The sequence below is a fragment of the Danio rerio genome, chromosome 16 (assembly GCF_052040795.2).
Source record: "Danio rerio strain M-AB ecotype USA chromosome 16, GRCz13ab, whole genome shotgun sequence".
NCBI classification, from domain to species: Eukaryota; Metazoa; Chordata; class Actinopteri; order Cypriniformes; family Danionidae; genus Danio; species Danio rerio.
In genome coordinates this window covers 51629668-51642977 of record NC_141036.1, presented here as the reverse complement: position 1 = coordinate 51642977, position 13310 = coordinate 51629668, and the positions used below count along the sequence as shown (strand labels likewise).

The 13310-nt window shown below is 33.1% G+C and overlaps 1 protein-coding gene and 1 long non-coding RNA gene across 3 annotated transcripts in view; one reads left to right on the top strand and one right to left on the bottom strand.

Annotated features, from left to right (window-relative positions):
- The window catches only part of ntrk1 (neurotrophic tyrosine kinase, receptor, type 1), a 60068-nt gene that overhangs the window by 17731 nt on the left and 29027 nt on the right, over positions 1-13310 (top strand). For both annotated transcript variants that reach the window (NM_001446672.1, NM_001301356.2), the window contains 4 exon segments: positions 667-735; positions 933-1084; positions 4107-4249; positions 5783-5921. In NM_001446672.1, coding sequence (NP_001433601.1) covers positions 667-735; positions 933-1084; positions 4107-4249; positions 5783-5921 — 503 coding nt within the window.
- LOC147833487 (uncharacterized) overlaps positions 1-13310 on the bottom strand; it is a 66025-nt gene that overhangs the window by 33264 nt on the left and 19451 nt on the right. Inside the window, exons 4-5 of the long non-coding RNA XR_015512205.1 lie at positions 4174-4315; positions 1182-1388 (exon numbers count right to left, since the gene is read on the bottom strand). This is a non-coding gene — a long non-coding RNA (uncharacterized LOC147833487). The remainder of the gene's footprint in view (positions 1-1181; positions 1389-4173; positions 4316-13310) is intronic.

Genomic DNA, 13310 nt, shown 5'->3' with positions numbered 1-13310 from the left:
ACCCCAGAGAGCAGTGCACATCGGACAGTTTATCAAGGATGTACTGCTGGATCGCCTCTCACTATAGTTGTTAAATGTAATATTTATTAATCTAATGACTCTTTAGTCTTTTTAATCTATCAGGTAACGTGTCACAGCAAGTCTTTCGCTTTCACGCTCGTACTAAGTCATTTTAGCGAAAACCTCAGATACTGTTGGTTGGTTTCTGTTGGTTGTGCACCTTTTTTTTTACCAACCAAGTTTGTCGACACCATTACAACACAGATCACTCTGCCTATTCATGCCAGAGTCCCCCAGAAATCATTTGTATGTAACTTTATATATGCGGGTCAGGTAGTTGAAACAGTAGGCTACAAATAATTAATTCGTTATTAATTAATTAATTATTCATAAATAATGAATTATCCGCCACCTACAACAACACCATCATCCATCGCGATGTTTTAATTGGTCGACATTGCTCAACCCTAGCGCACATAGCACTAAAATAACAACCCTGATATTAAGCGTTGACAATATATATCATACAGGCCATCTTGGGAGTGAATGCTAAAATAGCAACCATTTAGCAATGTCCTAGCAACTTCCAATGCATTCTGAACGCACAAGAAATCTTTATCAAGTATAATTCTACAATAACTATAAATCTTTTCTCTTCCTTTCCAGAAACCTGGCCTCTAATGCACTAACGCACATCAGTTGGAGGGTGTTCCAATCTGTGACTCTATTGAGTCTGTAAGTAGCGCACTGCACTCAAAAACACTGCTGTGCTCAAATTTACTGATTTATTCTGCTCAGCTGGTGATTTGAGACTGAAAATGTGAACAATTTGCCTCTGTCTGAAAAAAAATTGAAGTGATAGATCTTAAGTCATTTGCACGTATTATTTTGCTGAAAGCATGGGAAATGTCAGCTACTTCTCTTTGGCACAGGATTTTGAGGGACAATCTGCTCACCTGCTCGTGTGACATTTACTGGCTTCAGCAGTGGCACAGAAAAAGACTAAACGAAATTGATTCTCAGCAAAATTGCATTTACAATGGCAGCCAGATTCCGCTGGATTCATTCGAAATGGATAACTGCAGTAAGTGTGCTTATACGTCCCTATAGTTTTACTTACTTCCATTGCGGTTTAATATGCAAAGACAACAAGTTAGCCATTCACAGAAATGCATACTCACTGTGATGCTGTGTGTTTGGAGGTGGATTTATTAGGGAGAACATATGGGATCCACTCATATTTAAGGTTCATTTAGAAAATGAGCAGGCTTCATCTTCATCATTGGTCCAATAGTTAAGAATGACAGTTGATCTTCAAGCTCAGGGGTCTCAAACTGCCAGCCTGCGGGCCATTTACAGCCCACCCTTCTCCCTCCTCTGGCCTGTAACTGCCATCAAAAATATAATGCCATCAAAAATATAAAATATGTATTATAAATATGTAATTTTATAATATAATATATTATAAAATATAATATAATATATAAATATAAAATATAATGTGGCCTGCCAAAACATATATTTTTGAACCACTATCATTGTTGTGCATTGACATCCAGCCACTTGTGGTTTTGACTACTAGTCGACATTTAAAGTACTGCATTCAAATTACTTTTACTTTCATTTTCTCTCAGTGTTCGGCCAAGTAGCACATGTGTTTAATTGTGTGGCTGATTTAAACGTTAAAATATATGTCCGTAAGAGCTCTATTTTTACTAAAGCTCTATTTTTGTAAATAATCGAGGGGTGTTTGATTATTATCAGTTTTATACCTCTTGTATTTTGTTGTAAAAACAATTCTTCATGGCTTACATGTTATGCTGCTGGTGTAACACATATGATCATTTCATCATCATCATATGATAATCAGAGCAGGTGGGAAAAGAGAACCATTATCAAGTATGCAGATGACACTGTCATTGTCAGTCAACTTCATGATAATGAAACAGGTCATGGTCCAGTACTTACTAACTTTGTCAGATGGTGTGAGGAGTCATATATTCAATTAAATGTTTTAAAGACAAAAGATATGATCATTGATTTTAGGAAGGCTGCTCACACACAAGACTGTGGAAAGTGTGTAATCATACAAATACCTTGGCACAATTATTGACTCTAAACTTTCCTTTGATGAGAGTTGTGCAGCAGTGTGTAAAAAGGGGCACTAGTGACTATTTTGCTTGAGAAAGTTAAATCATTTCCATATCAATAAACACATGATGACTCTATTTTACCATGCTTTCCTTGAATCCGTTTTATCCTTTGCTTTGGTGTCATGGTTTGGGAATCTCTCTGTCAATAATAAAAACTCACTCAATCAAATAGTTAAGTGGTCCAGTAAGCTGACCGGGGTGTCACTAGCCAATCTAGAGGCTGTGTACACCAGGCAACTAAAGAGAATCACAAATTTAATTTTAAGAGACACAGCTCATCCCCTACACCAGGGCTCACCAATCTCGGTCCCGGAGGGCCACTGTCCCTGCAGGGTTTAGCTCCAACTTGCCTCAACACACCTGCCTGGATGTTTCAAGTATACCTAGTAAGACTTTGATTAGCTTGTTCAGGTGTGTTTGATTAGAGTTGGAGCTATAATCTGCAGGACACCGGCCCTCCAGGAACAAGTTTGGTGATCCCTGTCCTACACTAAGAGTTTCAGCTCCTTCCTTCTGGTTGCAGGTTTCTAGTATTAAGCTGTAGAACGAAACGATACATAAATAGTTTCATACAAGCAGCCATTAGACATTTAAACAAGGCATGGACTAAAGCAGAGATGTTTCGGAGACTTGTATATTTTAGATCATTTTAAACATTTATCTGGGGGGGGGGGGGGGGGGGGATAAACGTCATGTCTGTTATCCTATGATGCAACATTTAGATCAGGTATCCACTTTTTTTCTTGTGCTTAAATGTTAAAACGGCCCTCTTATGAATTGTCAGTCACTGAAATGGCCTCCCCGCCAATTTGAGTTAAAGACCCCTGCTTTAGCTAATATGGCTCTGGAACAGTCATATGGAATTGCATCTTTTATAAACGTGTGGAATGTGGGAACAAGAGCAAAAGGAAAAAGACGACAAGCACACAAAACACTCAAAAAAACTGATTTGATTAGCATTTAGGTTTCAGTTTTGTGCAATTTAATTCTTAACGCATTTTCATTTTGATTTATGCTCATTATCCTTTGGCAAATGAACTCGTCGTTTCTTATTCTGCATTTAGTTTTAGCTTTTGCGCGTTATAATTTTACTCACACTGCCAATTTTTTGATTTGCGCTCATTATTTTTCGATTTAAGACCACGATATATTTGGCGGGATTTTGATCCCATAAGACCATTATGAAACTAATAATTATTTCAGATTAAAATACATAGTTTTTCTTAAAGATGAAACTAAATTGTCATGATGGTTACTTTACTACATTACATTCACTAGTGTTCAAAAGTTTGGAAGCAGGAAGATTTGTTTTACAAGAACAGTTTAGATTGTGGTGAATTATTGTCTAATGCATGTCAATTAGTTTAATTTCAATTTTATGGGAAGAAAATACAGATCAGATTGTACAAATTCATATGAGTTAGCCACTAATCTGTCAAAATTAAATAAAATATGTTACACACTTGAGATGGATTTTTAAACACATTCGACATAAGTTGCTTATGCTCACCCTTGCAGGTTTCTGATTAAAAATACAGTAATATTGTGAAATATTATTACAAATTAAAAGCTAAATATGTTTTAAAATGTATATCTGTGTATATCTGTATATCATTATTTTTTTCAGAAATCATCCAAATTTGCTGATTTACAGCTAAAATGTTTTTATTACCAATATTTTAAACTGTTATTGGTGGAAATCAAGACCTTTTCAAGATTTGTGGTGTTTAAAAGCTTAAAAAGACAGCGTGAATTGGAAATAGCAAGCTTTTGTTACATTCTAAATGTTTTACTGCCACTTTTGATCAGTTTAAAATGCATCTGTGTGAAATTAAAGTGTTTATTTGAAGCAAAATGTTGCCACATTTTATACGCTCACACATTTCAGATGATCATGTTGTTCTTCTCTTTCCCCTATCACTTCCATTTTCAAAATGTTTCTGTGATCTGCAGGTGTTCCTGAGGTCATGATTGACCCACCGACAGTGACCACTCAAGAAGGTGGAAATTTGACATTTACCTGCAGAGTGACTGGAGTTCCCACACCGACGATCCACTGGAGAACTGAGCACCTTCGGTCCAGCTGGACCCTGGAGGTACATGAGACATCTATGGAAACTGACCATATAAGTATATCACTGGATCAGGATTACTTGTTGGCACTGGCAACATAAAACACAGGCAACACAATGATTAGATTAGATTCAACTTTATTGTCATTACACATCTACAAATACAAGGTAACAGTATGCAGTTTAGCTCTAACCAGGAGTGCAAAAGCAGCAAGTTCAGGATAAAGGTACAATTTATAAGTGCACTTATAGAAAACTATGGGTAAAATGTTCAGATGGATGTACTATAAACCTAATATACAAATAAACCGGTTGTATGTGATCTATGTAATGATCTGTGATCTAATTAACTATGTAATGACAATAAACAAAGTATCAGTAAAAGCAAATCTGGTAAAGTTTCTGCTGAAGACGCTCCCCTTTATGAGTGGAACAAAAAACATGTATTTGTGTGTGTTTCTGTAAATGCAAATGAGCTACTGCTCCCGCCCACCTTTTCAGAAGAGGGCGGAGCCTTTATAGATTGTATCCTGATAGCTCTGGCAACAACAAACAAATCACTGGCATGTTTAAAAGCCTTGTCAATTAAAAGTTCTGTAATCCAGATTTCTAACACACACACACAAAGTAGGCCACCTTTTTGAGAAAGTAGGTCACCTAATTTTATTGTAAGAAAAAGTACATAAAAACACACACGTTCACATAATGTTGGGTATGTCTGTAAATGTGAACTGTTAAAGGGATAATTCACCCAAAAATAAACACATTTTGTTATAATTTACTCACCCTTCACTTGTTCAAAAGCTGTTTGAGTTTCTTCTCAATGTCTTCTGCATCTGTTGAACACAAAGGAAGGTTTCTGAAGAATGTTGAAAAAAAAAAGCCATCGACTTCCATTTTTTGTTCCTACAATGGATGTCAATGAATGTTTTTTTTCCAACACTAGAATTTCACTGAATATCAATTTTATAAAAATGCTTTTTCAGCAGTGTGGAAGAAGATCGCTTCAGAAATGCTAGATGAAACGCCAGTGTGGATGGGAATCGTTTTCATTCTAAAATGCCATTTTAAAACGAAGACGTTTTAGTGTAAACGGGGCCCGAGTGTGTTTTTGGCGAGCGATTTGCTGCTGCGACAGTTGTGGGGTGGAAGATTGCGATGCCGGCTCAGCGTTGTGATGTCTATCGGCCATCAGCGATAGACGATGACATTGTCTATCGACCCAACCCTATTATATATATAGGCATAGTTTATATATATTTTCTGCATATATAGCCATATAAGAACACCAATATAAAACTATAACTAATATATTATATGTTTGGTTGATATGGTTGGAAAAAAGGGGTCCGCTTTTCTATATGTCTACAAATATGTTGCGTATATGACATATATGTTAAATACTGTTTGTGAAAGCCGAATATCCACTTTTATGTCATATATGTAAATTAAATAAATCAGATTTCTATGTAGTGAGCATAACTGGCATAACTTTTAATCAAATGTTGTTCAGTTGTTTACATGCTCAGACAGTTAAACCTGTACTGTTGTCCACAGCAAGGAATCTGGGGATCAACCCTGGAGGTGGTTCTGCACATGAGGAATGTGTCTTCTGCTGACAACCTGCACAACCTCACCTGTGAAGCGGAGAATCGCGCTGGAATGGGAGATGCTGTGGTGCAGCTGGACATTGAATGTAGGCACTGACATCTTTCTGCTCTTTATATTTCGTCCATTTTTTCCTCCTCTTTGATGCTCTCGCCTTTCTGACAAAAAAAAAAAAAACTAAATATTTTGCATAAATGTTCGGCAGCGTAATTGAATTCTGATGGAAACTTGTTTCTGCATCTGAATACAAATAAAAAGTAAAGCTGCGAGATGTTAAATTGGTAAGATTTTGATTTATCAAGTGGAAATCTCTTATTTAACTTTTTTATTTTAGGATTCTGAATATCAAATAAATAAGCTTTGGCTGTTTCTATAGCAGACCTACATATGTGATTACTGAAACCAAATGTTGAACTGACTAACAAAGCCAAAATAAGCCTAAAACCAATGTGTACTGTTTTCTAAATCATTATATATATATATATATATATATATATATATATATATATATATATATATATATATATATATATATATATATATATATATATATATATATATATATATATATATATATAAAGAAGCAATTCCATGCAAATATCAACCTTGCCATGAAAAAGCAAAATAGCAAAACCGTTTCTGCGTTTTATGTGAAGGCTTGTATTTTACAGTGCTTTAAAAATACTGACAAATGTCTCTGTCAGTGTTTTCAAACAATTATATTTGATTTGCCAAAGTCACACAAATTGCAATTTCACATCTGTAACATCCATAACGACACTTTTACTCTAAAATGCAAAGATGTAAAATAAAATCAAATAAAAGCAATTATCTTTGTTCTATAGAGAGCCAACTCTTATCCTCTTCATTAGCATGGTTTCTTTTGGGTTGTGCAGTTTAATTCACAGAATTTTTACAAAGTATGTTGTATAATGTAAACTTGCAGACTTTTTTTGTCACATCCGTAACGCATGTTTATTTTCCTCATTTAAAATATAAATAATGTTTACAGCTTGATATTATTCTGCTCCCACAACTCTGTGGCTAGTTGTTTTGAAAAAATATAAAGAGATGTTTCAATATAATGTTAACATATACTTCCTATGTCAATTTATGTTTTGAGATTTTACTGCAAATGTCACATCCATAATGCTGGTACTGCTCATATATATTTTTATGTTTTTTATGCTTTTATTTTTATGTTTTAAACTTATTTTTCATTTGAACAATGTATCATTTTAATAAAAAATTTTTAAATAGTAATATTCAGAATCAGTAATAATGTAGCATCACTGAGACGCTATTATAGCTCTCAATTAATATTCTGAAGTAGTTTTTAATTTTTTTTATTTTTTCAATTTGTAAAGTTGTACTAATTTTGTTGATTTGTCATTTCTATGACTTTTTTATTTCTATATAATTTCATGTTTATTAGTTGTAGTTAAGGTTAACTAAATTAAATTTTGCATTACCAACTTGAATTTGTAGGTTTCATTAATTTTTGTTCCTGTTTTAATTCAGTTAAACATTTTTATAAATGTATTTCTGTTTAGTTTAATAGTTTTTGGTGTTTTTTTCACATTTATTAACAGTTTTGGCTTAAATCAAAACACTGTAAATTAACATAGGAAATCCTTTAAATCAGCGTTTCTCGACCATGTTCCTAGAGGACCACCAGCTCTGCACATTTTCAATGTCTCCTTAAACAAACACACCTGATTCAAATTAACAACTCATTAGCCAGACACTGAAAGACCTGTAATGGGTGTGACAGACAAAGGAGCCATCCAAAACACGCAGTGCTTGTGGTCCCCGAGGAGAATGGTTGAGAAACATTGCACTAGATGAACTAATTATACAAACTATACAAGACTAATAACAAGATATAAACCTAACAAACTAATTACGACCATCCTTAAATTAGTTTTGTTTAGATTTTTCGATTAATTTCTTATTTCCAGAAACATCATCCAACACATCCCTCATTTTTATAAAGTCAAACATTTCCTCAAATTTTTTTATATTTTATTTCATTTTTCTGCTTTATCTTGATACATATACTTCGTTCATAGTTTGTTTACGATAATAACCCCACTCTTGACCGGGTCAAAAACATAGCAGCGACCGAGAATTTTTCATTGAAAATCCAGCCATACGGCCGCACTCCACACCGCAGCAATTATCAGTGTTTATCACCTCCTCTTCAAAAAGAAGAAAAACAGTGCTTGACTTCAGACAAATGTATGGCCATCAGGGGAGCGATAATGACTGTCAGGAAAATGGGATGATAACCGTCTTCAGATCTTGTTTGTTCTCTACTAATGGATTTCTCTCCCCCATAGTCCGGAAATATAATTGTGAGGGCTGATTGGCAGATAGCAAGTGTGCAAGTCTATCAGAATCACATGACTAGTGAAAAACGGCTCGTTTACGGCCACAGCTTAATTAGCACAGAAATTAGCAGAGCGGTTATAGCAGTGTGCACACAAAATACTAAGCATATGGCGTTAAATGAAAATCAGGTTATTCAGTGTTGGCCGCCAATAAACTTTGTACTGATTTGTTTGAGAAATTTACAGTCGAGCAAGTGCTGAAACTGAAAGATCCTCACAAAAAGTTATAGTCTGAATTAACTTGAGGAAATTATGATCCGGGCAAGGTGCTGGCGCAGTAGGTAGTGCTATTGCCTCACAGCAAGAAGGTTGCTGGTTCAAGTCTCGGCTGGGTCAATTGGCATATCTGTTTGGAGTTTGCATGTTCTGACCGCGTTTGCGTGGGTTTCCTCTGGGTGCTCCGGTTTCCCCCACTAGTCCAATGACACGCGCTATAGGTGAATTGGATAAACTTAAATTGTCCAAAGTGCGAATGAATGTGTATGGATGTTTCCCAGTGATGGGTTGCAGCTGGAAGGGTAAAACATATGCTATATAAGTTGGCGGTTCATTCCGCTGTGGCGACCCCAGATTAATAAAGGGACTAAGCCGAAAAGAAAATAAATGAATGAATGAATGATTAAACAATACTACTGTATTTTAAAATGTTTTTTTAAGTCAGTTTTTGTTTTTATGTATTCGGGTCACATTTAAATTTTATTGTAATTCCAGTGTATAATTAAATTTTTTTATATTTCTCCTATTTATATTAATGTTAATATATATATATATATATATATATATATATATATATATATATATATATATATATATATATATATATATATATATATATATATATATATATAGCCATTATATATTATAGAATTTTGGATTAGTCTTTATTTTATTTTTTCACTGTAGAGGTTAAATATGTTGTTTTAATTGTTACTTATATATTTTTGAACTGCTATTGGTGGATCTCATGTGATCCTTTCTCGAGCCAGTAAACAATGAATTTAGAAGAGATTGGAGAGCAAGGAAAAGTTATTTAAAAAAAAAAACTACAAGGTCACACAAATGTTTAGGAAATAATAATAAATCATTAAAAATAAATAATGCAATATTCCAGTAAGATTAGGATTGGTAAATTCCTGTTCAATAGTGTCTTTAAAATAAAAATGTGTTGTTAATTTGGTTCTAAGTGGCTTTATACATTTTATTATCTTTTATTACAAGAAGATAATGATAAATTACAAATGGCACTTTGAGAGTCAAAAAATAATACTGGTATGGCATACATAATGCAGCATTTTTGGCAGTTTTCACCAATGTGTAGATACTGTACATTATTTTCTGAAAAAGTCTTGTAGACATGAAACTTTTTTAAAAGAAGTAGTTTTCTTCATTGTTGTCATGTAAATTAAGCTTTAGACTTTTAAGATGCCAATAGCATTTGCATTTTATCACCACAGAACCACAGTTTAAGCAAAAAAATTGCACCTTGATGTCAAAACGACATAAAAAGAACACATTAAAAATGCAAATCAATTTGATGCAATTGACTACCCTGATATCAATATGACATCATATTTACATTTAAAATTGGCAACAAAAACAATGGGACAATGTTAGATGTCAATTTGATGTTGTTTTAACATCAAGGTAGTTTATATGCAGTGTAGAGATACAAAATCCAGTGATACAATTTTTGTTTTGTTTTCTTTTTGCACCAATATTCTGGGGGTCAAAAAGGCATCAATAAGTGAATGTCAAATAGACGTCAAGGTTTTGACATCAAATTGATTAGCATTTTTGATATGTTTTTGACGTCTTAATTGGTATTTGATGTTAATTGACTACCTTAACGTCAAAACGACATCAAAATGACATCTAAAATTGCCATCAAAAAACAATGGAACAATATTAGATGTTAATTTGATGTCATTTTAACATCAAGGTATATTTCCATGCATTGTAGGGATACAAAATCCAGTCTAATTTTGGAATTTGGAATTGAAACTTCCACATTAATTCAAAATTTCCTATATTATAACACTTTTTATGCCATTATTCTAATGGTCAAAAGGGAATCAATGTGTGAATGTCAGAGACGTCAAGGTTATGACATTAAATCGATTAATGTTGTTGACGTGTATTTTGACGTCCTGCTTGACATTTGATGTCAACTGACTTTGATATCAAAACACCACCAAAATGACATCTAAAACTGGCATTAAAAATAGAACAATATCAGACGCCAATTTGATGTCATTTTTATGTATGATGTAATTTATGTATTTTTATGTAATTATTATGTAATTTATGAATTTGGAATCAAATCTGAATATGATGTATTTAAATTTTCTTATATTATAAATTTTTTTTATACCATTATTATAGTGGTCAAAAGGGTATCAATATGTGGATGTCAAATAGACGTAGGTTTTGACATCAAATCAATTAGCATTTTTGACATGATTTGACATCTTGCTTAAGGTAAAATGACTACCTTGATGTCAAAACAACATCAAATGGACCTCTATAGTTGGGATCAAAAACAATGGGACAATGTCAGACGTTGATTTGATGTCATTCTAACGTCAAGGTATATTTACATGCATTGTAAAAATACAAAATCCAGACGCTTTTCATTCATTAATTTTCTTGTCAGCTTAGTCCCTTTATTAATCCGGGGTCGCCACAGCGGAATGAACCGCCAACTTATCCAGCAAGTTTTTACGCAGCGGATGCCCTTCCAGCTGCAACCCATCTCTGGGTAACATCCACACACACATTCACACACACACAATCATACACTACGGACAATTTAGCCTACCCAATTCACCTGTACCGCATGTCTTTGGATTGTGGGGGAAACCGGAGCACCCGGAGGAAACCCACGCGAAGGCAGGGAGAACATGCAAACTCCACACAGAAACGCCAACTGAGCCGAGGTTTTGCTTGTACTGTAATTCTTTTTGAGTCTTTATTCTGGTGGTCAAAAGGGCATCAATTTGTGGATGTCAAATAGACGTCAAGGTTTTGACATGAAAAAAAAAAAAGTCAAAAATTCTAATCGATTTGAAGCTTGACGTTTTGACATCAAGGTGCCAACTAGAAAAGAAATACATCTGGAGCATCTTGGATTGCCAACAGGTAAACAAATTAACAGCAGATTTTCAACAAACCCAGACGCCAATCGATAACATAATGCCTGTATAGCTTTAGTTACAGCCTCAGCGTTCTGTACTTCCATCTAACTATAGCTCCAGATGAAGACATCCACCTTTGCCTGTCTACCTTAACTGCAACTCAATAATTGGATACAATTATTTAATTCCACTTGATTACCACAATTAGCGTAGTTCACAGATGGCTCTCCAACCGCTCAACCACTAACATGGGGTCGGTCTAACGAGGATGGTTCTTCAATTGTGAACTCCAGGCCACGACACAAATGACTGTGAATCTCAGAGCGCAGCACTTTTCCACATACAGGTCACAGGTTAAGAGCAGAGAAATGGTTATGGAGCATCAGCATCTTCTCCCGGCTAAAAGAAACCATTTCCTGCATCCCACCTTCAATTGCCTCTTGTGGTTGGGTCCCCTAAACAGATAGATATTTATTATTTATAACAGGTCAACAGGTTTACTGTAAAGATGGAGCACATTGATTCATGGAGAAAAAAAATGATGATGGATGCGTCACTTATTTGAGCTATTCTAGATACAGGCCAGCATTATTTATATAGGAACATTATGGGATTTTTTAACAAACCATGCATTGATGTTTGACCAATTTGTTTATACATCTGATTCTTCATAGGGAAGCCTGTCAAATTAGTGATTGAAAACCAATAGCTGAGTAACTTCAAAGTTGCAAAACTAAAACACTTTTGGAAATCTGCTTTATTAAGTTTCAGTGGGGGAAAAGAAAACACAAACGAAAAAATTAATACATAAACAAAAAAAAAAACTATGTGCAGTATGAATATTTAAAAGAATTGTATTATTTTAAATAATTATTGAAGTCAGTAAAAGGTCTGCTGTAATTACTTTAATTAACTGCGTGTATTTTGATTAATTTATTGATTGTCTTTAAATATTATATTATTTTATATTAACTATATTATATTACTAATTTCCTCAGACATTAATTCTGAGCTATTTTCACTAATATTGCAATACTAATATCATATTACTATAATATATAGAATATAGAATATTATATTACTATCTTTGCATAAATTGCCGTATTATTTTATTGTAAATAATTTAAGATTGCACGCAAAATCATAAATTTTATGGAATTATTTTAATATGTATTATTTTGTGCACATAATTCATGATTATAACAGTCCAAGTCAATAATTAATCAATAATAATCATTAATCAAAAAATAACAGATTGTCTTTAAATATTAATATATCATGTTATATTAATTTCCCTAGAAATTAAAATAATTAATTCTGAGCAATTTTCACTTATACTACAATATTAATATATCACTAAGAATTCAATCACAAATTAAAATAAAGAATATTTTATTACTATTTTTGCATAAATTGTTGTATTATTTTATAGTAGTAAAGTTAAGATTACACTAAGTGACATGAACAAAATGAAATTGAATAATTAACTGTAATTTATTAATTTATTATGCATTATTTTCTACACAAAAGTCATGATTGTGACAGTTCTAGTCAATAATTAATCAGTAATAATAATTATTCAATAAATTTACTGATTGTTTTTAAATATATCATATCACATATTAATTTCTGAGCTATTTTTACTAATATTGCAACACTAATATCACTAATATATCATTAATATTCCAAAAACATATCTAATTAAAGAACATTATTTTACTATTTTTGCATAAATTGTTGTACATTTTATTGTAAATAAGTTAAGATTGCACTAAGTGACATAAACAAAATGGAAATAAATGATTAATGGTAGTGTATTAATTTATTATGTTTTATTTTCTGTACATGATTTCATGATTCATGATCGTGACAGTCCCAGTCAACGATTAAAAATTATAAATAAAGAATAACAATTTATGTATGTTATTGTATGCTATTAAATTTGTTAAT